We start from the raw sequence: 27980 nt of genomic DNA, 5'->3' as shown, positions 1-27980 counted from the left end.
TGGGGGTATGGGAATAGCTGGGTGCAAGCTGATAAGAATTTTGCTTATGTATATATACTTCTAAGTAATTAAAAAAATATGAGTATGGTTGACACGCGATGTTACGTTAGTTTCAGGTGTACAACTTAGTGATTCGGTAAGTCTATATGTCAAGCTATGCTCACCCCAAGTGTAGCTACCGTCTGTCACCACACAACATGATTACAATACCATTGACTGCATTCCCTCTGCTGTGCTTTTATTCCCATGATAAGCAGAGAAACATGAAATCATACTTTAAAAAAGGGAAGGCAGGAATAAATGTGTTGATTGGTGAAATTACAAGTAGGTGTAATGGTGAGAAATCCATTTGAGGGAGAATATAAGTAGACCAGAGGAAATAAAATAGCGAGCATCGGTTGGGGTCCCAGAGTGACAGACTGTAATTGCATAACCTATAGCATGGTCTAGTCGGTAGATAAAGGAAAAAACTTGAAGGTTTTGAGCAGGTGAGTGACAAAAGTATTATAACAAGGAAAGATACGTTAGTAATAATAGTACACATCACAGGCTCATTCCATTATATATTTGCTTTCCTTGTGTCAGGTAGTCTTTGTAATCTCGCCGAGACACTGCTACATCAAAATTATGTTCCCATTTTTATAGACGGGAAAAAAGAAGCATAAGGGACTTGAAGCGTAACACAGGTTAATGGACTTTCCTGCTGTCATTCACTCCATTAACAGGTGGCAAAGGGGAGAGCTGGGCTTAAGTTTTCTGAGTCCAAATCCAGGGTGAACCCCAAACCCCATTGAATCACAGCTGCCTAGCTTCCTCTGTGAAGTATTTTATTCAGGAGGAACTTGAAGTTGGGGAGACTGGAGAGGAGAGACAGATTAGAAACTACTAGAATAGTTCAGCAACTCCAGGTACTCAAATGAGTTTCACTGAAGGCATGGAAGGGATCCAGTGATAGTGTGCAAAAGGAAAGTAGCAGGTTGTAGGGACTGGTTAGCTAGAGGATGGGGGAGGAAAGTTAAAAGATGTTTAGATGATTCCAAGGACAGACATACCATGAAAAAAAAAATGGGAATGACAGAAGAGCAGCATCAGATAAAGCACCTTAAAACTACAGTCAGAATTAAATGCCCGATTAATTACCGTCTAAGGGTAATTCAGAATATAAGAAAATATTTCCAGCCTTTTTTATATTATTGCTTAAGAGGCCAATTTTGGAGCTAGTCACAGGAAAATGTTACTAACTAATTAAGGTATAAAACTGGTCCCAAATAGGAATATACTAGGATCCTACTCAAGCAAGATGTGTGTGTGTGTGTGTGTGTGTGTGTGTGTGTGTGTGTATGTGTGTGTACCTGTCTGCCTTAAGTAACTGATGGGATAAAAATAGAAATGTGTACAAAATGCTTTCTGAATTCTAACAAATAAAGACAATTAAAATACTAAAAGGGGGTCTATATGGATACATTATCCTTGGGGAAGAAATAAGAATATGGCAGATCCTGTATTATACTACCTTGTAGATTCAAAGAAGTCTTAATCATGAATTCAGTTGTATCTATTACTTAAAAACAAAACAAAACAAACAAACAAATAAAAAAAAACCTGGGCCAAGTAACATAATCACCGTGGATTAAGCAACTACCAAACAAGTCAGAATCATGTTTTTCTAGAACATCACAGAAGAGCCCTTAACCACCACCAATGTATATACTGTATGCTCCCTGTGTTCCCTGCTGCTTCTAATTCTTTCATTCAGTTTCAGAAATTCACAAGGTAGCTGCTGTATTTAAAACTGTGGTTACTGTCAGTATTTGTGAATAGTAATAATAAAGGGTCAAATGCTCTTTCTACTTCATGTTTTGTAATTACATGGATTCAATTCACTTCTTTTTTTTTTCATATAAAAAAAACCACTTTAAAAACTCTAAGATGAGGGGCACCTGGGTGGCTCAGTTGGTTAAGCATCCGACTTCAGCTGAGGTCATGATCTCACAGTTCATGGGTTTGAGACCTGTGTCAGGCTCTGTGTTGCTAGCTCAGAATCTGGTGCCTGCTTTGGATTCTGTGCCGCCTCCCTCTTTTCTCTCTGCCTCTGTCACTTATGCTCTGTATCTCTCTCTCTCTCTCTCAAAAATAAACATTCAAAAAATGTTTATTGAAATAAACATTCAAAAAATTTTTTTAAAAAAACTCTAAGATGATTTTTAATTTTTAAAAAGCATTTTAAAAAACTATTAAAAATTCAAAAATTAAAAACAACCTTTTTTTTAAACTACCTGCACATGAATAAAATAGACTGGTGATTGGATCAACACACTGAAAACTTTGGGAATATTCTACTTGAAAGACAATCCTTTCTCTGAACTCTCAAAATCAAATGTCTATCATTCTGAAGACTCTATAACAGACGGTCTTCACATTCACTACGTATATTTGCACAGTGAATATTTAATCAAGCAGGTGAAAATAGAGACTCAAAGATGGACATCTTGAAAAAGGGACTTATTTCCAGTATTTCGACTTTGTCACGCCATTTAGCAACATCGTTTATTTAGAAAAATCGCCAATATAAAGTACTTCGATAATCCATTTTATCTCTTACAGTGTTACTTTTCTCGCAAATTAAGTGAAATAGACATTTAATTGACTTGGTGCTTTTTTTATGAATGTTGCCTTTTACCACATACACACTTGAGGTGGACATGGGGAGGAGTGTTGGGGGAAGGGCTCACTGGTTGTCTCTGTTCCTGTCAAAGTCATGTAGCAAAAGGGGAATGAAGTGAGTCTATTAAGATAAGGGTAGAAACTCATTCCATTCTCAATGGTGTCTTAACATAAATCAATCAGATTCAGCATGCTTATTATAGTAAGTAAGCTAAAGAAATTTCAGCTGAAATGTCTAAAGGCTAGATCTGTAAAGTAGAAACATATCCATACGCATAGGAAGAGAAACTCCATTTTATAATAAGCAAGACAGAGTCTGATGTCACCGTAAAAGTCTATGCAAAGAATCTTGGAAATGTATATGTTTATATACACTTATGTGTGCTTGAAAGATATTTAAAAGCAAACACAAGCATCCACTTATTTTACATTTTTTAAACTGGCAAGACTATTCTATATTCCTTTGGATCCCTCTCTTTACTTCTGAAATGACTCCACCCACAGCTTTAAGAGAAAGTGGTAACCAGTTATTTATGTTCAGTGTTTATTCATGGCTTCACTCTACAAATATTTATTGGACTCCTACTAAGTGCCATGTAGAAACTAAGCACTGGACACGGAGACATGGATATAAACGAAGCAGCTCCTGCAGTGGAGAAGCTTTATAAACACAAAAATATATAAAAGACTGCAGTGTAGAGTGGCCTGTTTTGAATGGGTATACTGATAGCTGAGATGGAGAATGCCTTCCGTGCTGATTAATAGATAGAAAGATCATTTAAAAGTTGGCAGAATCAAGATTCAAGCCCAAAATGCTTCGAAGAACTCATATGGTTAACCAAGATATTACACTGCCTCTCACAAGTCCTAAGGTATTAAGTTCCACCTAATTAAACCTTGCTTTCTGGCGAGTGATTTTTTTGTAACTTTGTCTATAAATGGAGATATTGAATATATTAGAGTCTCATATAATTTGTAAGTCTTAGAAATAATTTGGGTGTAACTGATTAGTTTAAGAAAATCTCGGAGTAGATTTAATACCATGGACAGTATCATTGATGTTAAGAGCAATTTTCTAGGAGCACCCGGGTGGCTCAGTTGGTTAAGTAAGCATCTGACTCTTGATCTCGACTCAGGTCATGCTCTCACTGAGTTGGATCCCCACGTTAGGCTCTGCACAGCTCATGCTCTCTCTCTCTCTCTCTTTGTGTCTCTCAAAATAAATAAATAAACTTTTTATAAAAAGAGAAGTTTACTACCAACTGGAGCTACAAGTCACTTGGTAACAACCAGTTTAAGGGCTAAGTCATTGGAAAAGTTTGATCCTATGCCAACTCATGGCCCAGGAAGGGTGTCTTTTAGCTTATGAAAGCTGCTTTAAATAAAAGATGGGGTAAAAACAAAAGATATTTAAATTATTAGTGAGTTGATGAGTAATTTGTACTATACCAATACACTTGTGAGAACCTTTATACATATATAATATTTTACATTGCATAGTATATTAACAACCTTATACATTATACTATATATTATTTGTGCTGCCACATCTTTCGCTTGGTAAGTGATTTTATATATAATGTACATATACATATACACATTCACGTGTAATATATATGTGTATTTTATATATAGCAATTGGCATGATTTAAATTATTTTATATATCAATATATGGATCTATAAATAAACACTTTGCATATCATCCCTGAATACAAATATGAGTAGTTATGGAAACACAGAGGTGGTGATGTCTGACCCTAAGCACAAGGGTAGAAGAAGTCAGGGAGAAATATCTGGCCTGAGTCTCTTGAAGAGGCAGGAGGAAGGATATTCAGGAAGAAAGTGAGAGAAAAGGCAGAGCACAGGACGTAGCATGGCATGTGTGGGACTCCTGAGTAGGCTGGGTGGCTGGACAGATCACACTTGGTCAGTACGGACATCACAAAGGGTCTGAATTTTATCCTGTGTTTAACAAGACACCATGTGACAGCTGGAAAATAAAGATGACATCAGATTCGCATGTCAGAAAATCAGCCGTGACAGCAGAGGGGAAGACAAGTTTTTTGTGTGTGTTTTTGTTTTTATTTTTTTAAAGACAATTCAAAAATCACATTTGTAATTTTAGGTAACTATGGAAATGGTATATCTGGATCAGAGGGGAAAGCTGCAAGAGACAAAGAAATCCATTAGGAAAATCACATTAGAAAAAATGTATTCATGCAGCGCCTGGGTGGCTCAGTCGGTTGAGCGTCCGACTTTAGCTCAGATCATGATCTTGTGTTCATGAATTCTAGCCCTGCATTGGGCTCTGTGCTGACAGCTCAGAGCCTGGAGCCTGCTTCGGATTCTGTGTCTCCCTCTCTCTCTGCCCCTCCCCCACTCGCGCTGTCTCTTTCTCTCAAAAATAAATAAACATTTAGGGGCGCCTGGGTGGCTCAGTCGGTTGAGCGGCCGACTTCGGCTCAGGTCACGATCTCACGGTCCGTGAGTTCGAGCCCCGCATCGGGCTCTGTGCTGACTGCTCAGAGCCTGGAGCCTGTTTCAGATTCTGTGTCTCCCTCTCTCTCTGACCCTCACCTGTTCATGCTCTGTCTCTCTCTGACTCAAAAATAAATAAACGTTAAAAAAAATTTAAAAAATTTAGAAAAATGTATTCATTCACTCATTAAGCAGTTATTGAACATCTACGTGTGCCAGCAATGAGGATGCGTCAGTGAAAAGCAATGCTAGGAATCTTGGCTCTCACAGATATCCAATTCTATGCTAGTGGAGGAATGGCTAACATTTACATGGCACTTCTCTGTGCCAGTCATTATTGTAAGCAGTTTACATCTATTAAGTCATTTAAGATAAACCTCAACATGATTCTAATGGGATCACCGGGAATGGAGTTAATGCAGGAATCTGTTTCAATAGAAATTCTGAAAGCAGGTAAAATTAACTGGATTTAGTAACCTGATGGACACGCATGGTGAAACAAAATGACTCTTGAGCTTTAGGTAGCGAGGGTCATTTTTTTCTTAGCGGTTAATAACAATTTCTGAAATGGTTACATGTACCCCACCGTTCTTAATTTTATAGCCATGATGCAGTGCACTCAATTTTGGGCTATTTCTACACACAATAAAGTAAGAGAAGAATTATGGGAACACAGAATGGTTCTTTTCTGTCTCCTGGATTTCTGAAGTCTACTGACCAGTTTTACCACTTTATTTTCAATTTCTGAAGTGGCTCTCTTGAGCTAAGCTTGAGAACACTGTTTTCTGTGTTCTCAACTCAGGCCTCTAACAGTTATATAAGTGGAGTTAAAGGTAGCAGGTGGGGGCTTTACCAAGATGAAATAATTAAACCTTTCTGCACCGAGTTAGCCAGCCAAAAAAATGGAGAGCACGTACTCTGCTGTCTCCGCCGGGAAGAATGTAGTCAGAGCTTTCTTGAAACAAAAAGGAAGAGAATCGTGTCCTGGCTTCCTTCACCAAAAGATACTACCGAGGGTGCTATTTTCAAGCTTAGTTCAAAATTAACATAAAGAATATAAAAAGTGTTCTAAATTGAAAAACACATATAGCTTATATAATTATTTTCCTTTCATCTTTTTCTTCTAATTTCTTACACCAATAATACTGATATCTTTTGCAAAAAGTAAGTCTTATTGTTAAATAGTGGCTAGCCATAACTGAATAATTCATTTTGGGAACTTCTACCATAACAGCTCTGTAAGAATTCTAAATGTAAACATCCAAAGGTACATTGTTTCTTTAAGGTACTTGTTCCTTCAGTAAGAAATTACTTATATACAGCTACTAGGCATTGACTTTTTGATTCTTAGGGGCAGAACCAGATTAGTAAATCAGTGACTTCAGTAAGTTTAAGCGAACTGTTCTAAAACAGAATAATACTAAAGAAAATTATTTTCATTTACACAAACATTTTTGCTCTTAGGAAATGTACATCATTATATCAGTCTACATTTGTGAAGCAAGAAAAAAGATACCTGTTTTTATGTGTGTGTGGCTCACTCACCCTTTTTCACCAGGCCTTACTAAATTTTATTTTTCCTTATTTGCAATCAGGGTTAGGTATCACATTTGTCCCTTTGGCCTCACTGGATTATTACAGAAAGACACATGGCTTTAATACTTATTTTATCACTGTCGTCAGCTGGTTAGACTTGCAGTCAGAACTTTCACTTAAGCCTCATATTTGCTAAATCCAGATGTTTTCGAGTGCTATTTTTTTAAAGTTGGTTACTATATTTAACCTTCAAGTCTATAAAAATTAAACTTCCAGTTATTAAAAGGAAAAAAAAAACACGTAAACTGAGCTGAAGGGACATGGTACTTTGTATTTCCATTGTTTCACCACAGGGAACACTTTGTATTACTAGTTTAACAAAAACTTTTGTTTCACCATTTACTAACAACGAAATAACCTTGGAAGACTTCTTAGCCTTTAACCTCAGCAGTATGGAGGTGTTCACCACTTTTCCACTTGCATCCTGGTATTATCTCGTCTCTCCACCCAAAACAAATAGTCAAACTTTACAAACAGCTGCTATGAGAAAAACAAAAGATACTACCGAAGGAGGGATTTTCAAGCTTAGTTCAAAATTAACATGAAGAATAGAAAAAGTGTTCTAAATTGGCGCGTCTGGGTGGCTCCATCGGTCAAACGTCTGACTTCGGCTCAGGTCATGATCTCACAGTCCATGAGTTCGAGCCCCGCATTGGGCTCTGTGCTGACAGCTCGGAGCCTGGAGCCCGCTTTGGATTCTGTGTCTCCCTGTCTCTGCCCCTCCCCTGCTCGTGCTCTGTCTCTCTCTGTCTCTCAAAAATAAATAAATGTTAAAAAAAAAAGTGTTCTAAATTGAAGACCAAATATAGCTATATAATGATTTTCTATTCATCCTTTTCTTCTAATTTCTTAGTACCAATAATACCGACATCCTTTGTAAAAAGTAAGTCTTATGTTACACGGAGAGGAAGAGGAAAGAAAGAAAAGGAAAGAAGGAGAAGAAATAGAGGAAAGAAGCAAGAGATAAAAGAAAAGGAAAGAAAGAAAAATCAGAAGAAAAACGCTGGAATCCGTCAGAGATGTGACCTCAAAAGCCTCGCTGGCTACCTGCACGGTCATTCCTATGCAACGGGAAGTGTGCCGCATGAATGATCCTATTTCCATGAATTATCTTACTTAATCTTCAAAAGAACCTTATTAGCCAGCTACTGCTATTGTTCCATGTTACCACTGAAACCGAGGCCACAAAAGATTCAGTTACTTGGCTCGGGGGTCACATCACCAGTTACTGCAAAGGGCAGAACCCGTATTTGTTCCAGTTCTAACTCCGGAGGCTCAGCTCCTAACTGCGATGGAAGGGAAGATAAGCAGGGTCAATAGGCTGGCCTTCCTGTATGCACACTTCAAAGTAAGGCATCTCATAATTATGATGTCCAAAATGACCTCCTAATTTCCTCCCTGAAATCTGTTCTATGCCCCCTTGTCTTTTCCATCTCAACGAGTAGTGCCACTGCTGTCCTCTGGCAGAGAAGCCCAGAATTGTGCTTAAGTTCTCCCTTTTCTCCCATAATCCAATCTGTCAACAAGTCCTATAGACTGAGATCCACAATTATATCAAGCCCGTCCTCTTTTTTCTGTCTCACATCTGTCTTACTGCGTCAGCCTCATATTGGTCTCCCTGTTGTCCCCTTGCTGTTTCCCCTGGATCCTCCAGGGCTGCAAGCGTCATCTTCTCAAAACGTAAATTGCAACAAGTTACTCCCTTGCTTTAAAACGATGGGGCAGTAGGGATTCCCTTGGCCTTAGAACAAAATCTAAATCACTGTCCTGGGTTATAAGGCTCTGCACCATCAGGCTCCAGTCTAGCTCTCCAGCATCATCTTGCGTGACACTCTGTTTGTTAGCTAAGCTCCAGGCAGGTTGATGTTCTTCCGGTCACTTGAGCACACAGAGCTCAGTGCCTTCGCACATGCTCCGTCCCCCCCCGCCCCCCTCCCCCGTGCTTGGAACATTTCTTCCTCCCTTTTTCCGGTGGCAGCTTCATTCCATCCTAAATGTAAGCCTAAATATCACCTCTCAAAAGCCATTCCTGACAGCTGCATCTCTAACTTGGATTAAATGATAACCTCCTTAATGTGGTAAACACTGTATAAAGTTTTATTTGTCTATTATTTTATCATCTGAGCCTATTGGAACCTCAGGTCAAAGATCACGACAGCTATGCTCATCCCTGTTTTCCCTGGATCCCGCAGATGTCTGAAACATGGGTGCTCCAAAAATGCTTGTTGCCTAATTCAATAAATAAATGAATAGGGGACCTCTTTTCCGCAAGTGGGTTTTGCCACAGAAGCTCTGACCCTTTTTTTTACACTGCATTGTGATTCTCTTTGGATTGTCGTAGGCTCAAGCGAATATAGGACCATACCGATGACAACGATGTACTACACCATTGAATACTACCTTCTATTTTGCCCAGCCACCCAGAGCAAACTTAAAGACAAAGAATAAGATAGAGTTGAGCTCTGTAATATATACCACAAATAAATATTTGATGTGAGATTATGACATTTTAATAACCTGTGAAAGATTTTCTTAGTTTTAAAAGGTGACTATCATCGCTTTTGAGAGTAAATACAGAATCACGCGAAGCCTCTAGAAACGTGACTAATAAGGATTCATATTCACCAAAAGATTGAACAATTTAAGAAAAGTTGCCATTAAATTAAAGCCAGTAAAACAGTATACCCAAGTGATATATAATTTTGAAATGAACCTAGCCAATAGTAACTGATAACATTTAGTTTATATTTTTCTATCGAAAAGGTATAACTTCTTTCATGGACACAGTACAGGTACCTAACAGCCATGCTTCTAAAGGCAGGCCTCTGGTATAGAAAGACCTTGATGACCTGAACAATTCTAAACTGCTCGTTGAAAAGAGAAAGGCTTCCAAACTTTGAGCCATAGTAGCCAACAGCCCTTGCCAGGCCCTGTATCCTGGTAGATCTTATGCCCTCTCGCAGATTAGAAATATTTGTCTCGGTGCCTGACGTTACTTCATCTTCTTATTATAACTCCCTAAGGCACCAGTGTCTTTCCTCTGGTTCTCATGTCACTAGCGATTAATTTTATTGCCAAAGAATGCTTGCTTTTCTCTCTAAGCTGAATGTGTCTGTATAATCTTTTAATGCTTGTACTCAAACCTCCTTTTCCGACTTACTGCACTTAGTTGTAGTTTTCCAGCCTTTGCTTTAAATTCCAGCTACGTGTCCGTAATGACTTTGCCTCACACCCTGAGATACTGGTCACTTTCAAGCAAAAACGTGTGCTCCTTCTAACTAGAATGAAGAGCTCCAGTCTCCTTGTGTCTGAGTATTCAGTCATCAAATATGGAATAAAAATCTGAAAGCCGTGTCCTTAACTGACATTTCATATAAAGAAATGACTTTGCAGCTCTATTATGTCAAGATGCTATTTATATCTTTCAATAGCGTATGAATTAAAGATCTTGGCGAACGAAAAATTGGGCACCAAAAGACATACTCAAAGACGGAGGCAACAAATGTCTGGCTCTGGACCAGATACGTTACAATGGCCAACACGGGTATCATATCCGACGCCCCAGTTTTACTGCCAAACCAGGAGACGGAACTCTCTCAGACTGTGCTCCCAAGTCACATGCGAGTTCAAGTGAGGAAGCAGCAAACCAATTTTCACAATGGAGAAAAAACTAGGGCTCCTCCTACGGGGTATGTCAAGCCAGACAGATGATCACATATCCGACTGCTTTCTTATGCCCATCGAGAAACGTCTTGGATCTGATGCTGCGGGCTTGAGACTCAAAACAAACATATAAACAAGAAACTAATAAAAAGTTATGTAATGGCATTTCATTGAGGACTGAGGATACTTTATGCTATTAGAGCTTTCTACCTCTCTGCCTGGCCTAATGTCTATCACATGAGGCAAAAAATTGGGGTAACTAAAAATACCTGAGTTAGTGGTGCTGACTTTAAAATTACACTGATTTATAGAAAATGTCTACTACCCTTTAAATTTTAAAGGCATTCCATAGTTTATATAATATACTGACAACTTTTTTTTTTTCTGAAAAGAATTCTTTAAGAATAGCATGAGCTCCAGGGGTGTCTGGGTGGCTCAGTAGGTTGAGCATCAGTCTTCGGCTCAGGTCATGATCTCGCGGTTTGTGGATTCGAGTCCCATCTCGGGCTCTGTGCTGACAGCTCAGGGCCTGGAAACTGCTTCGGATTCTGTGTCTCCCTCTCTCTCTCTCTCTGCCCGTCCCCCACTCGCACTCTGTCTCTGTCTCTCTCTCTCAAAAATAAATAAACATTAAAAAAAAAAAAAAGAAGAAGAACATGAGCTCCAATCTGGTGGTTCCTGGGAATCTGGGAATCTCCTCTGTCTTAAGTATATTTCACTGAAGGTTCCAAAGGAATTTTCACAGCAGTTGGTTTCATGTGTTTAAAATTGTGAAAGCTTTACTAAAAATCTTTCTTGGTGCCACAGGGATTTAAGTTAATGCTAGGATGGGGGGATGCTCTAAAGGAATGCCAAGGTCCACTGGTAATTGTTTAGAGGAAGTTTTCTTAGAATATGATGTAATTGATCTTTATATAAAAAGGGAGCTTCTTTTTCCCATTTATCTATTCATTCATTTTCATATCTGTTAAATACTAACCCTTGTTTTCAACCCTGGGGAGGTGGGTACTGTGCTACAAACATTAATGACACCTTTTTTGATCTGAAGGAGTTCCTTCTCTACAATGGAGGTCTTTACATTAGCAAATCATCAGAATACACCATTGTTGTTGTACCTAAGGGTAGCAGTAGAAGCACAAAGAAGGGCACGGCTAACTTAGTCATCATGACCTTGGGAGCAGTTCTGGAGATGAAATGCCACCTAGCCAGGTGTTGAAGAGTGGGAAGGTCATTAGGGTTGAGGGCAGGACGTGCCTGGAGGAGCAAGTGAGACCAGCTTTCGCATCCCAACAAAGAGCTAGAAAAGTTCTTTGGAGAAAAGACTAAAAAAGGACAGATGCATTTGCATGTTAGAATACTGGCAGAGCGTTGAAGGCTGGGATGAAATCAGATAAGAAGATGTTCCAGTAGGAACAAGATAAAAGGATACTTGCTTTCGTCTTCTGCTAAAATGCTGGAGCACCAGCTCTCCAATTAGACTTCAAAGAGGCGATTATCAAAGGAGGATGTCTTTTCCAGGTCTGTAGTATTATTGTATTGGGCTCCCCTCAGGAGGGTGACAGAGAGGATGAAGCAGAAAGGAACGAAAGACGGGTTAGCTAAACCCACATGTGATTGCTACATGGCACCTTAGCTGCAGCCCGTAAGGAGAGCACATTTCATAACTTCCGAGTTTGACCTTATAAACTGTAAGTGACAATCTGCAACTACATAGGATATCCCTGGCCCCAGAGTGCCTGGATGGATGGCCTTTTGATGTACTATTCTCATATTCTTTACTAATATTCCAAAAAACATATTTAATTACTAAATGATCATTTTAAGAATTACACTAGGATTGACTCTAGCACTTAAAATTTTAAGGACTGCATTAAATTTTAAGGACTGCCATTACTGAAAAGCTCTTTATGTTTATTGGTCACGGAGAATAATTTCTGCTATTTGAGTACACGGTGCCATTAGTATGCCTGTAAGGTTTTTGCTTCGGTCGAGCCGTGTCTTCGGTGGAATACTGCACCCTGTATGGCTCTAACTACATATTCGCAGGTTTTTCCAAAGCGTTTTCTCACTTTGTAGCTGCACAAACATTACAGAAATATACCTGTTTCATCATAACTCACATATTTGGTATTTTTAAAATTTCTTCACAATTTAATTGATAAAATAAGTAAAAAAATAGTAGATAAATAAGTAAAATTAGATAAAATAAGTAAAAAATCAACTATAAGGTTGATTTGATTTGTGCTTATTTGAACTCTAGAAAGGCTATATATTTTTACATGTATTTTTAAAAAGAATTACAGTATAATATCAAAAAAGAATACTGTAAGTTTGAGCACACAGAGCCGTTAAGAATTCTAAAATAAAAATTCACATTTCGTAAGAGACAAAACTTTTTGTCTGTGGACACATCCTACTCTGATTTCATTCTCACCTACTAAGCATTCCTAAAACCTTGGTCAGGAAAACCCGGAAAACATTGAGTTAACACCCCTCCTCGCCTATCCTGAGTAAGTATAGAAGTTACTGCTTGCAGAAAGGATCCTGGGATTCAAATTGGCCTCTAGTTGCCTGGTTATGACACTTGAGGAAAGTGCCTATTTCTGTGACTCAGTTTCCTCATCCGCCAAAAAAGAATAGTAATGTTTTTGTTTGTTTTTACTAAGCTTACAGGAATGCTCTGAAGACAAAATTGCATAAACCATAATAAGTCATATATAAGGTTTAAGATCTGATTGAAAGAATCCTAAAGTATAAGAATCTGTGTGTGTGTGTGTGTGTGTGTGTGTGTGTGTGTGTGTGTGTGTGTATTACATGCACAACCAACATTCATTTATTAAATCCAAACACAGTAGAACTCCCTGAGGTAAAATCCTGAAATTATCTATTCTTCAAATAAAGTCCTCTCAGCCCTGTCATTTGGTAACAGCCCCAAACTAAAAATTAGTAACTGTGTCCTAAGCACCATCCCATTAGTGATGGGTGGTCCTAATCCATTACTACATCATAACAAGATTTCTGTGGCTAGCCAGTGTCTTATGATAATACAATTAAATCTGAAACAAGGGCTTTTAGCTTTCTGCTTTCCTAAATCTCTTCTTGACTCCTGAAAGCAAAAGTTATATTTTATTTATTTTTTGGTTATTCAAGGACTCTGTTTGCTCCAGTAATTTCCTTAGTCACTGTCCTAAAAAGCCATCTTGAGGACTTGGAGGAGGTGAATTTAGTGGACTGAAAAGAAAATTGGAGTAGACATTTCTTTTTTTTTTTTTTTAACATTATTTATTTTTGAGACAGAGAGAGACAGAGCATGAACAGGGGAGGGGCAGAGAGAGAGGGAGACACAGAATCTGAAACAGGCTCCAGGCTCCGAGCTGTCAGCACAGAGCCCGACGCGGGGCTCGAACTCACGGACCGCGAGATCATGACCTGAGCCGAAGTCAGACACTTAACCAACCAAGCCACCCAGGCGCCCCGGAGTAGACATTTCTTAATTTTATGGCCTGGTGCCTTAACTGGCCTCCCAGATGTGAAATACTGGAAGCATTTTGTGTATTTCGTGGAGAAGCTTTATCGTTATGTTTCCTATCGTTGTATAAAAGAGGTGATAATACATCACTACAGCTGAAGTTGATAGTCAAACCCACTAGTCCAAAAAGTATGTCATCACCTAGATGGGAAGAATAAGTTACTCTTGAGAGAGGTCTGTTACTTCCTGGACAGATGGATGCATTTGGAGAAGTTACCTATCTTTTCTGAGACCCAGATCACTCCAACTAAACAACAAGAATAGTGCTTGTTCATAAGATTCAAGTACTTTCCATAATTCCTGAGGAATACATATCTTTGAAAAGTGTCAAAACATATTATATATGTGCCTTCATACACATGTATTGTATTACATGAAATGTATATGTTAAACTTGAAGATTTTGAAAATAAAGGTTCATATTACAGTCTATAAACATAGATTTTTTCTGAAGTACATTTTAATTAAAATTATTGACTGTCTTACCAAGATATTCACTTGGTAAGACAGTCAATAATATAGCGTATAACATATAATATACTGTATAATGGATATATTACATGTAACTGAGTCAAAAAATCAAAATTCTTAGTTTAATATTATTTTTACAGAAAGGAAAGATATCTTTATTTTCTCTCTTTCCACAAATACTGCAAATATTTTTTTTATTTCTCTTTGGCAAAATACCTCACACTTCCCAGAGAAGTAATTTCATTCAAGATACTCTTTAAGTTAAATAGTATTGCACTTCTCATTCAAATGTTAGAGTATTTTTACAAGACCGTGCAAAACCCCTACAAAAATAAGTATCATATTAAAATAATTTTGAAATACATACATGAATTTTTATTTTTTCTTTAATCCTGAGGATTTCTGTGTTTATTCTGCTAGAGGGAAGTTTTCTTATATCAGGTGAATTAAGATAAATTCTGTTCCGTAGATAGTTTGCCAGAATCTGCCTAAGCCCCATAAGTGACGCCATGTCAACGGTGAGAAGAAGGGTCAAGAACAATATCTCCGGAATTTTTCTCTCTCACATGAAACTCCGGCTCTAAAAAATCCCCCGAAATGATTTATTTTCTATTTCCATAAACACAATCCTTAGACGCACAGCCACATTTTCAGCAAATCCAAAAATAAACTCAGTTTCTTCAGCTAGCCATTCCTCGCTTACTATCTTGAAATATGATACGGCATAATGTTTTCTAAAGTTTAAATACAAATCAAAATTTTAAAGTGACTGTTACCATTCCATTAACTAGGGAGAGAAATGTGCCAAATAATAGGGCAGCAGTATCAGACCGAGACTATAATAACTGAGGGGAAAAAAGCAAAATATTAAAAAAGCAAAAGCTAGGGGCGCGTGGGTGGCTCAGTCAGTTAAGCGTCCAACTCCTGATTTTGGCTCAGGTCACGATCTCACAGTTCATGAGTTCGGGCCCGGCATTGGGCTCTGTGCAAGCTGTGCAGATCCTGCTTCGGATTCTCTGTCGCCCTCTCTCTGCCCCTCCCCAGCATGCACATGCTCTTTCTCAAAAACAAATAAATGGTTTTTATTTTAAAGTAAAAACTATAACATCTGAGAATTGTAACCATTTGTTTCCAAGCCTCTTTTGGCAGTTTTAAAGAAAATCATACTTTCGCTATTGAGGTGTTTTCAGTCATTCCAAGTGACAAACACGGGGCCTTGAACCAATAATTTAGTCTTTAAATTTTGATCTACTACACAGATTTACTTCTGAGTTCCACTCTAAAGTTTACCGACAGCAGGATTTCCCATTTGAGCATCAAGATTCAATAAACACATTATTTTTTATAAATTGGCGTCCTTCTTAGAATTGGTTTCATACTAAGATTTCTTTTATCAATACAAAGAATATTAAACTATGATTTGGTTACGATAAAAACAAAGGCATCAAATTTATTAAACATCTGGACTGTAGGGAAAATCACATAGTTGAACCCAAATTAACACACTTTTTTGCCTCTCTGGCATGTATCCGACAGATGTCATTTTTCAAGGCTGTGATCGCGTTATGCCCAATGATATTTTAAACAAATGGCCATTTAACGCTTCAAAAAATATGGAGGGTAAACATGTCATCTTTTTGAGATAGATGCCATAATTATGTACTTTAAAAAAACCCATCATTAGGGGTGCCTGGGTGGCTCAGTTGGCTAAGCGTCCGACTTCGGCTGAGGTCAAGATCTCGAGGTTTTTGAGCTCAAGCCAGGCGTCGGGCTCTGTGCTGACAGCTCGGAGCCTGGAGCCTGCTTCGGATTCTGTGTCTCCCTCTCTCTCTGCCCCTCCCCCAGTCACGCTCTGTCTCTCAAAAATGAATAAACATTTTTAAAAAAAGGGTTTTTTTTTAAAGTATCATTAGAAAATAGATGACTGGATCCAAATCCTTTCTTTTTCCCTCCTTCTTCTCTTACACACATACTCCCACCCCCACTTCCTGTGTCTTGTTCACACAACACATGTACTTCCTGAGGTTCTTTCGCTTCTCCTGAGAGCATGAGAGAACAGAACGTCTTTATGATTAATCTAGAAGTGGTCGGTTTTTCTCCCAGCCTGTGGGATCAGGAAGAGAACAGAAAAGAGAGTGAGCAGCGGCGGGGGCTTTGGGGGGAGTAGTGACGGTGACCTTGTGGAGGAGACTCGGACCACAAGTCATAGCCTATCCTCTGGAGTATTCTTCAGACTTCACCGAGAAAAAAATTTTAGCTAGACTGTCACAAAATCCCCAAACTGAGGACATCACTAGACATATTGAGATTGGTAAGGTAAAACACACCTTTACGTGGCACTGTTTTCCTGGTGAATGCGATTATCCATCATCATAAGTCCACACAGCACGCATGTGCAAACTAGCAAAGGGCACCCGCTTTGGGCAGACACCCCCCCCCCCCCACCACCCCCCGGGTAGGCACATGGCTTGGAAGTGCTGCTGGGCTGGATTCCAGCATCCTCTTGTCACCTCAAGTCGGCAGCTTCATGCACGGCATATTCTGAACAACTGGACATGGGGATCCTATGTACATAGATCTTTCTTTTTTAGTGTTTTACTAACCCAAGACAAGAATAATATAACTGGAACATTCACCTCTACTCACTGCAGAGTAGTACTGTGGCAGATTGAGAATGTAAGATTTTCTATCGGCAAATAACAAATGCACCCAGTATAAATTCAGGTGAGCATAAAATGATACTCGAGGCAGATTCCTTGTAACGAAGTCACCAAAGAACAACCAATAAAAGTCACTCTCCTTGTTTATACTAACAGGAGAGTGAACACTTACCACCATCTTCAACTGTAAAATGGAACATATCACTTGTGGCATTGGCCCCATCTTTTAAAACGTAGCATATTTTCATGTCTTCGATGTCAGCTAGAAAATAACCAAAGAACAAGATGATTCATTACTAGGGCAAGATTGGTGACTCATTACTCATGGTAAATCCTACTGGCTATTACTTTTCTGTAACCATATTTAGATTTCCTTCTCCTAAGGGAAGCAGTGCTATCTTATTTCTCCTATCTCTAAGCCCCTTGATTTCAGCTGTCCCATGGAAATCTGATCCCTTATCCAGATAGAGTTCAAGAGTTAGGTTATAATAATAGCAAGGTGTTGCCCCACCCAATGGTATTTGCATGTTCATGCACCAAAGAAGTGACTCTCTAAATACGGAATGTCAGACTTCATGACAGGTGGAAAGGAAGATATTTTGAGGCACGGCAGATTTCCTGGCACTCCTGAAATCACACTCTTTCCCTCCCTGTAGTGCTGGCCCTACGAGGAAAGAACTTCCCTGCCCCCCTCTGGCTAACCTTTCTTACCTCTGGCGGTATACAACATGCTGTTTTTAAGTTCCCCAGAGCTTGAAAGAAAAAGAATCAAGGCCGTTTTAAATCTCCAAGATTGAAATAAGTGTCATGACCCCAGAGAGAAATGAGAGAACAGAAAGCATCTAATGAGAGCTGAAACTTTTATTCAGAGTGAAAAGTTATTCTGCCTCAGGAATGCTCTGTAGGTTGCTTCCTGTCCCAGCTTTCAAATTCACTGGCATACTTTGTTTTCCGTATTGACTAAGGTACAATTTCAAAAATTGATTTCCCCATTTTACGAGTTACTCTCCTTCATGATGCCACACAGACAACATAATGAACCAAATATCGTCCTGTTCTGTGATGCTTGCAACACTATTGTTATTTGATCTGGGCCGGGCAGTAAGTAGTTATTGCCAAAGCTACATAAAATCAAGATCGCAGCTAAAAGTGGCTTCAACAATGAATGGTATGTAATATTTATTTGTCTCGTGTGCGCTCTGCAGGTTTTCCATCTTCGGAGAGGTCTACTGAGTTCGTGCTATGAAGTCCACAAGCATTGTATATGAGAAAATTGCTTTATGAAAGAATAAACTCGAGTGATGCCAGGTGTTGGGATCAACAAATCACTCCATGAATTTTTAGGACTCCACTTGACAGACGTGAAAAGGACACTCCCCCTTGGCTCACACAGATTTGAAAGGTGACTCACTTACAATCAGGCATCTGAGGAGGGGAAAATCTGATTTAATAGTTAATGGTAACTTCTTATAAAAGAGGTACTAGAAGGTGAAGCAAATTCAAGTTGTTTTATTCTCCCTTAGCGTTTCATTTTGAACTCTGCTGTAACTTTCCCAATTTCTGCCTAGTGTCATTTGTATCTTCCTGCGTGGCTATCTTTCCTAGAAGACTGAAAACTTGTGGGATTATTGTTGTTGTTGTTGTTGTTGTTGTTTTCATCTTAACTTCCCACAGTCCTTTGCTCAGAGTCTAATATTCAGCAATGGCTCAAATGTTTCTTAATTTAAAATCTGAGAGCCCAAGGGTACCTGGGTGCCTCAGTAAGTCAAGCATCCCACTCTTGGTTTCAGCTCAGGTCATGATCTCATGGTTTGTGGGCTCGAGCCCCACCTCAGGCTCTGTGCTGACCGTGCTGAGCCTGCTTGGGATTTTCTCTCTCTTCCTCTCTCTCTCTGCCCCTCCCCTGCTCATGATCTCTCTTTCTCTCTCAAAATAATCAGTAAATAAACATAAATAAATAAATCAAACGAAAGAGCCCAGAGGTCTGGTGGACCACGTTTGGACCTCTACCTACGCATGTGTGATGTTTCTACAGAGGTAAGGAGTGAAGCCCCCACAGGCTCTTTCCTTGTCTACTCCCACAACTCTGAACCCTTTCAACCTTTAATTCATCAGGAAGAAATAAGGTGAACTCTACTCTGACCACACATCCTTAGCATTAGAACAAAGTCCTCTGGTCATGTGGGGAAGACCTTTTTCCAAACTTCCCCATTCCTTCTTTAATTTTATAAGAAAATCTAAAGGCTCTACTAGGAGAAAAGGAAAAATTCATTAGTATATCCATGCTTTGTATTGATGTTTTCTTGCAAAAATACAGTATTTACGAAACAGTTGCACTGAAATAAATCACCACTTCAAAAGTGATTTTTTAAAACCTTTTTTTTCCTTAAGTAAAGTGAACATGAATGCAATTACATAACACAAAGGTGTCAAATTTTCCCTCCAAGTTAGGGCATGCGATATTGATTAGTTGGAACAAACCAAAATTCTTTTCATTTTCGTTATAACTCAGTTAATAATTCATAGCTCAAAAAAGGGACTTTAAAAAAATCTCAAATAAGTAAAGACTTTGATCATAGTGCTGTTATTCTATAAGAACCTCTAAAACTATCACAAACATCATAAATATATAAATAGTCGCTTCTTAAGGCACAGTGGTATTAGCTAGATCAAAACCTAGTTGCCAAAATGTTACCTTCTTTCAGTAAACATCTAACAATGAACTGGATTTTCTTCTAACCACTATTCATGCATCAGATGTATTTCAGTTTATCTACACAAGCATTCCACGTTTTGTGTTTTCGTTTTGATTCTAAGTTCATTGACTTGCCTGCCAACCATACCCTGGCTCGAACTCTTTGGGGGAAATTTCTGAAAGTGATCTACAACTTCTCTCCCACGAGATATCACTGTGTACTACTCATAGAGAAAAAACTCCAGGTCCTTGACACAAGTGATTTAAACCTGGGATAGAGCGAGCAGGGACACCCTGGCAAATTGAAATAATTAATTTCTCTAATTGGTCTAATTCTGCCTTGTTAACTCTTCCTAAGAATAAAAGTGAATAAACTTTAGAAACAAATGGATTTTCATCTCCTAAGGACCATTTCGTGAATCGGTTTGGGAATAACCTTCTTTACCCACCTTTGCTCACTTGACTCAACCCAGTGCATTGAAAATCCATCAAAATATAGTTAAGCATCCTACTCTTGATTTCAGCTCAGGTCATGATCTCGTGGTTCGTGGGTTCGAGCCCCACGTCGGGCTCTGCACTGACACTCTCTCTTTCTCTCTCTCTCTCTCTCTCTCTCTGCCCCTCCCCTGCTTGTGCTTTTTCTCTCCTTCTCTCTCAAAATAAATAAACATTAAAAAATATATAGTTTAGCTTATCCTTTCATGACTACAGAAAACAAAAACAAATACAAAGTTTGTGTTGTCCTCACTCCAGATACTGCTTTTATTTGTCTCCTAAGAGAGCAGCCACCGTAACTCTATGATGGGAGCCTTTCCACTTTTATTCACCCATCTAGTCTCTAGAAATAACCGCCATGAACCAAACCGCAGTCTCAAGTTGTTCAAATGAGTGCTCTGTGATTAACTACCAATAGTTTCTCTAGTCAGTATTTGGGTTCTTATTGGAATGTGATTGTTTCTCTTAGCAAAGGTAATCTTGAGAGAGTATCTTCACTTTTTATAATAAACTGATTATATTTACAAATGACCATAAAGAGTAATCATGGTGAGTTCATCTCTAAGGAATAATCAGGGTGAGTCCACATCAGTGAGAGATAGGGCAAGAGCCTATAAAGAAATCACATAATTTGGGGTTTGATATTTAAGAAATAATATTCCAATATCTTTTGATCTGTTGGACTTGTTCCATAGAATTTAAACCACATCGTCTGCCTGTCGTCACACAAAAATTCCTTTTTAAAAAATCTTTAAAATCAGATTAGTTTTTCAGGTCAGAGGAGTGATTGGAAGTAACATTTTCTATCCTGTAATATATTCCTTTTACCCTCTTCACTTTCCATGAAAAGAAACCAGTCTAAGATTGCATGGCATCTCTGTCCTCAGAAAGCCTTCACACAAAAGTTTCCTGCCGGTCTGGCATGACACTGGGCACTCTGAGGTTTTCCTGTCCCTGCAGGCCCTAGAATATATTCAGGCTTGCAGCCAAGAATCAGGAGGTTGGAGTGCAGGGCCATTTGCCAGAATCTAAAACAGAGGAGCAGTTCACTTTAACACTAACTACACTTCGCGACATCCGTTTATTAAAGCATCTGTTGTCTCAGGGCACAACACTATTGCGGGAAAAGAACACCCCCCCTGGGATGCCCTGAGGATAAACCTCATCTCTACTCACAGAGCCCACAGAGGGTAGATCTCGTTTCCATCCTGACACGGTGAGATTTCCATGAAAGCAACCCAAAGCCCTTTGTAGTGAAGGTCGCACGTTCTAGAGAACAGAGCCCTAAGTCCCAAGCCAGCAGACTGAACGGGCTTCTCCCGTCAGTCACTGAGTAACTGCACAGGGCACCTGCCCTTCCTGTCGTGCATTGTGTCCATACACAAAGAGGATTTAGGTTAGAAAAACGCTTTAGCCTCAAGAATGTAGATGCTTGAGGCAACGGGTGTTCGTTACTGTGGTTGAAAGGGGACGCAGAGAAGATCTGAAATAAGGAAATAACTTCCTCCTTCTATTCTCCTATTAATCTGGTTAACATATCTTCAGGTTCGTAACAAAGTGAACGTATATTCCAGTGATGGACATGTTGTCTTACACATCATGAAGCGTGCTTTCTTTTTGGGCCTGTATCACGTGACACACTTTGTACACAGAACTGTTAGAACTCTAGACAGGTGCTCGCTTACCTCTTAGGTCTCTGGTGTTTGCCTAAGGCATAAAATAGAAGAATTAGAAACCTACAAAGTAAATATAAATACATCTCTTTATTCCAGTTCCAAAGTTCCCAAGAACTATGACAGGATTAGAACAATGCTCTCAAGAAAATTAATCAAAGTAATAAATTTGAAGGCTCTATGTGAATGGTAGGTGAAAACAGTAGTCCGAATACAAAGACTTGAGAAATCACATCTCTCTCGAAGGTGCCAAAATGCTGCACGAACTACCTGTTTGTACCACAGTATAAACCACAGTCTGCTCAGAGGGCAGGTGTGGCAAACAAAACAGAACAGAAGAGCCTTCTTCTGCTTAAACTCACCGAGGTCTGGCCCCTGGTTTGGCAGCATACCTTGCTGCTGTCGAAATACATTGATATTCACTCAATGCAATGTCGAAATACATTGATATTCACTAATGCAAGTCGCTGAAGGGGGACATATGGCAAGAAGGGATATTCTTTCCCCAGGAAAGTGAGTCCCTGTACTCTCCCCGTCTCTTTATTTCCCTTTCCTTTTCTTCCCTTGGACTCAAATTCGATCCCCTACTTGTAACGTTTTTGGTGACCGCCATAACCTCAGAAAATAAGACCCGCACTTTCTGTTGGGTATAAGGAAAGAAAAGTGTACCGTACCTTGTGTAAACTGAGAGACACTGTGGTTGCCTCTGTCCAGGTTGAGGAGATACCCATGTTGAGGGGCCTCCGTCACAATAAACCTGAGAGAAAAACGTAAGCTGTCTCTGTCCTCCACTTTCAATATTTTGCTTGTGATCATGAATCCCAAGTGGCCAGTAGCCAGAGTGCGAAGTGTAGAGGCCCCTTTGTTCACTGCAATTTGGGGGACGCTATCGTCAACAGGTAAGACTTGGATTTTCATCACTTGGGGTCTCCTTGTTTCAAATATTGTATCGGGGAAAACATAGAACTCTGTATGGGAACCATCAGTCACCGTGAAGGAGAAGCTGTCTTCGTTTGACTCGGTGCCATCATGTCTGTAGCTGATTAAGTTTTCGTTCAGGTCTTGCTTGGTAAAAACCATGGCAGGTCTGGTATTGTTGAATAGGAGTTGACCATGAACAGGCACCTGCGTGACAGTGAACTTCAGGAGTTTGTCTGGAGTATCTTGGTCTTCGACAGTGAGCTCAAAGGGAGTGATCAGCTTGTTTTCACCCTCACTGACAACCAGGTTATGGATGGTGACCACTGGCTTTTTGTTGTCCACATCGCTAATGGAGATACGGAATGTCCGGAAGACCGGGTTATGTCCATCGGTGACCTGAAACTCAAAACTGTCCATCTTGACCTCGTCGTCAGCTGTGTGGATGTAGTAGATTTTGTTGCCAGCCAGTTGGAGCTGAGAGAACGATGTGATGGATGCTCCAGGTTGATCTGTGCACTCTAAGTGACCTCTCATGGGAGCCCTGGTGATGGTAAAAACTAAGTTTTCATCAGGACTGTTCAAGTCACTAGTACTTAATAAGTCTGTTGTGAGGGTGACCTTACCACCTTCTTTCAAGGATACTCCCTTGCTTATCACATCCGGGAAGACAATGTCAACGCTCCCAACAGAAACATAAAAGTAGCGATCTATAAGCGCATTTATTCCATCAGTCACATCAAATTTAATTAGGTCCCGAATGCCCTCTTGTCCAAAATGGACGTACTGAATTAAGTTTCTGTCCACTTCATCCTGGGTAAAATTCATGCCCACTGTGATATTTTCAAAGGCACCTGCAGGTTTTCGTCTCTGTAATAAGCCATGTCCCGGCCCATAACGAATAACATAAACCAAAGATTTGTCTTCAGAATCTAAATCAGTTGCCATCAATATTTTGTTGTTGATGATTTTGGTTTCCCCAATTTCTACTTCTAGACCATTATTGATGGTCATTCTGGGGGTCTCATCATCAACTGGGATAACCATAATGAGGACCATCCTTTCCACCGAGTGCTTACCGTCCGTTAGCTTAATCACAAAACTGTCCTCCTGGGTCTCAGAATCATCATGCTCGTAAATAATGCTTGAACTCTCTATGATCTGGTCCAAGGTGAAGCTTTCAACCAACACTGTGCCATTTATCAGCTGATTCATGATGTGACCACGAGTGGGAAATTGGGTAATGGTGAACGTTAGATCATCCGGGGGAATGTCAGCATCAGCAGCATTGAGGATGGGTGTATCGATCACCAGACTCATGCCTTCCATCACCATAAATTCTCTCATAAATATTTCTGGCTGTTCGTCATTGGTGGGAATGATTATAATGGGAAAAAAATGTCTCTCTGAAAAGTTAATGCCATCAGAGCAACGAAATATAAACCGGTCTTCCACAGGTTCTACCCCTTTGTGGACACTCTGGACATAGTTAATGTGACTCTGCCTGAGGTCTTTCAGGGTAAAGGCACTTATGGCAATTCCTGCTCTTGATTTCTCAGAGCCTGGTGCTGGAGAAATGTTTTCAACATAACCGGAGGTAGGCTGAACAACTATAGTGCACAAGATGTCATCATTGAGGGAATCAGTATCTTCAGCACTTATATGTGTTGAGGTTATAACACTTTTGTCACCTTCCATGACTATAAACCGTTCACCTACAGAAATTTCTGGAGCTTGGCTATCGACAGGGAGGATGGTCACCCACACCGTAACCCCTTGGATAGTACTGCCACCTATTACCCATTCTTGAGACATATCTGACAGACTCAGGTTAAAAGAGTCCCCTTTGGGCAACAGGCCTATCTCACCGCTTGTGTGGGCATAGACGACAGAGCCCTCTAAGATGTCCCTTTGGGTAAACTGCTCCGCCGGAACTCCGTTGACCAGGATTTCTCCATACAAGGGTGGGTCTTCCAGGAGGAAAGTCAACATCAAATCATCAGTGTCCCCATCGGTCCCCTTGATAACACTGGCAGTGAGTTCAGCAGCTCCATTTTCTAAAACGTCTAGATATGACCCCAGAGTACCAGCAGGAAGGCTCAGCATGGGCACCTCATCACCCGCGGGCCGGACATTCACTCTGAGAGTGATGGGCACCACGTGGTGTCTGTCGCTGACCTCCAAGGAGCAGCTGTCAGTCAGGGACCCGTCCCCATTGTGGACATAGGAAACCCGACCCTGTTTTATATCTTCCAAGCGGAAGACCTCCCCCACATGCAGCATCTGTCCAGACACTCTCATGTGGCCATGTTCGGGTGCCCGTGTGAGAGTGAAAGAGATGTGGGCTACGTCGGTGTCTACATCATTCACACGTAACTCAGTCTCACTCAGGACGTGGTGGCCCTTCACCTGAACGGTGAAACCGGTGTTGAGGATCTCAGGCGGCTGGTTGTCCACGGGCTGCAAGTAAAGGGTGAAGGTGCCTGGAGCCACATTCCCGGCTTGGTCCTCCACCTGGAATTGAAACTGGGCCACTCGGGCAGCCACTCCCAGTTCTCGATCCGGAGGTCTGTAGGCGATTTTATGGTGGTTGATCTGGGCTTGGGTAAAATGGGCCACCACGACTGAGGGGTTGTCGGTCAGGACCAAGGTGCCCAGGGGGGCTGGTGAGCGGTTTTCATCTGTGTCCGTGGGGGGCTGGGTCACGGTGTAGCGCAGCTCTCGGTCATCTGTGTCCAGGTCAGTGTAGCGCAGCCACTTTTTCCTCAGCGGCGTGAGCTGGGATTCTTGCACCACCATCCGAAGGGGACAGCCGCTGCCCAGCTCCGGAGGGAGGCGATCCACAGGATGGATGCGAATCGCAAACCTGTGTGGTCCAGACTGATTAGGGGGGTCATGGTTATCCTGGACTCGGAACGTGAACTGGTCCATCACTGGCCCAGGACTATGGGGCCCGGAGTGCCTGTAGAACAGCCTCCCCTCCGTTATGTCCCGCTGCCTCCACTCCGTCACCGTTTGCTCATAGAACGCTCCCTGTTTCCTCCAAGGGCCCCTGCTCAGCTCCTCTTCCTCGCGGGGAGGATGGGTTTGGCGGAGAAGCAGATGCCCTATGGTCGAGGAAGGCGACTCCAGCACAAAAAGCAGCAGAGGGTCATCTGAGTCGATGTCCGTTGCACTCAGGGCCAGGGGAAGGATGGGCGCCGTTTCACCCTCCGCCAGCGTCAGCCCCGTGTTAGCATTGAGGACTGGCGGCTGGTCATCCACAGGCACCAAGGTGATGGGGAACAAGAACTGCACCTGGTGCCTGCGTCCTCCGTCCACCATTCGAAGTACAAGGTTGTCACTCAGTGAGCCATCTCTGTCATCGTGATGGTAGACCACCTGGCCGGCTGCCAGCTCGGCCACCGTGAAGGTCTTAGGGGCAGAGCTGCCATCGGTGGCGCCCAGAAGGACAAGGTGACCGTGGCGGAGCCCAGCCACCACCTCTAGCTGCACTGCCTCTAGGTCATCCTCATCGCTGACGACCAAGTTCTGCGGTCCACTGCCTGCAGGGCCCGTCAGGGGCCGAGACTGGCCCTCGTAGAGAATGAGACCGGTGTTCCGGGTGACCACGGGAGCCAGTGTGTTCATGGGCTTCACCACTACCATGAAGGCAAAAGGGTCTGAGGCTGCTCCTTCCGGGTCCACTGCTTCCAACTCCAGTTCAAAGAGACGCTCCTGGTCAGAGTCCTCAGAGGGGGGCTGGTAGGCAATCTTCAGGAGCCGCAGATCCCTCTGAGTAAAGGAGGAGAGGGGCAGGCTGCGGTCATCAGTACTCACTAGGTAGCCCTGGCCAGGCTGGAAGGGAGAGGTGAGGTTGAAGATCAGCAGGTCAGGGGGCGACTCGGCATCCTCGGCTGCCAGCATGTCTGGGGTCAGAGCCGTCAGTACAAACTGGTCCACCTCCATCATCATCATGGCCACGAAACTGGGCCTGGGTGCGGTGTTCTCCGCCCCTCCTCGGATTCTCACCAGCACCTGGAAGTGCTCGCGTCTCAAAGGGGGTCTGCCCACAGGCGAACCCCGAGAGCGCAGCTCCACCACCATGGGCACCCAGTCCCTGTTCGGTGACCGACTGGGGGCTGTGTGACGGTAGCGCACCCCCAGCTCCTGGAAAGCTTTGCAGTCCATCAGGAGAGGCTCCGGGGCGCCCCCCTCGCTGGCTGGACCCGGGACCTGTGGGTAGTGGAGGAGCTCCCCATAGCGAGGCAGCGCGCTCAAGCCGGACAGGATGCCCACGCGACACTCCTCGGTCTCCGGCTGGTAGGCGAACTCCAGGCTCCGCGCGTCCAGGGCGTTGCTGGTCCCCAGCAGCTCCTCCACGACTAGGGGCAGGTTCCGAGTCACCACCTCCAGCTGGGTGAAGACCACCTCCACCTCCAGCACCAAGGGTAGCACTGCGGCCCCTCCCGGCGCGTCGTAGCGCAACTGCAGCCGAATGCGATCCCGCGACGGGCTGCGCGCGCCCAGGTGCGAGTAGCGCACCTCTCCCGGGCCGAAGTCGCACGGGAAGCGCTTGGGACTCAAGCGTCCAGGCCGCTGGGCCAGCGCGTCGTTGTCTAGCACGGTCACCGCGCAGCGGTCCCCCGGCTGCACCTGCAGCACCAGGTCCTGCAGCGGATCCAGCCAGACCTCGCGGCCGAAGGGCACCCGGAGCCCACGGTTTGCCAGCACGATGGCCTCCTCGGCGGGGACCCCTGCAGCCCCCGCGAGATCCGGGGACAGCAACGCCGGGCCAGGGGCAGCGGGCTGTGCCAGGACGCAGCTTACCAGTGACAGGAGAAGCAGCAGCAGCAGCAACACCAGGCGGGGCGGCAGCGTTGGGATCTGCTGAAAACTGGTGGGGCTGGCCACCCCGCCGGCGTGGGAGGCGATCCCGGGGGTCCTGGCCGCGTGCATGGCGCAGATATTAGGGCTCGGACAGGTCAGCCTGAGAGAGCACAGTCAGTCCCCGGGCAGGGAGCAAGAGACCTCTCCGCAAAGCGCCAGGAGCTCCGCACTGGGTAGCCGCGTCCGGGCCGGGATGGAAAGTTGCGCGGCGCGGGCCGGGCTGGCGCAGCAGAGGCGGCTGAACCTTCCCGAACGTCCGGCTCCGCCGC

The 27980-nt window shown here is 42.3% G+C and overlaps 1 protein-coding gene across 1 annotated transcript in view; it reads right to left on the bottom strand.

Annotated features, from left to right (window-relative positions):
- FREM2 (FRAS1 related extracellular matrix 2) overlaps window positions 1-27780 on the bottom strand; it is a 164061-nt gene extending 136281 nt beyond the window's left edge. Inside the window, exons 1-2 of the mRNA XM_042903796.1 lie at window positions 22599-27780; window positions 17234-17323 (exon numbers count right to left, since the gene is read on the bottom strand). Coding sequence (XP_042759730.1) covers window positions 17234-17323; window positions 22599-27780 — 5272 coding nt within the window. The remainder of the gene's footprint in view (window positions 1-17233; window positions 17324-22598) is intronic.
- Between the last annotated feature and the right edge of the window lie 200 nt (window positions 27781-27980).

This window comes from Panthera leo, chromosome A1, assembly GCF_018350215.1.
Source record: "Panthera leo isolate Ple1 chromosome A1, P.leo_Ple1_pat1.1, whole genome shotgun sequence".
Taxonomy (NCBI): Eukaryota; Metazoa; Chordata; class Mammalia; order Carnivora; family Felidae; genus Panthera; species Panthera leo.
Note: the sequence above shows the minus strand (reverse complement) of the source record. Positions and strands in the feature narration are given on the sequence as shown.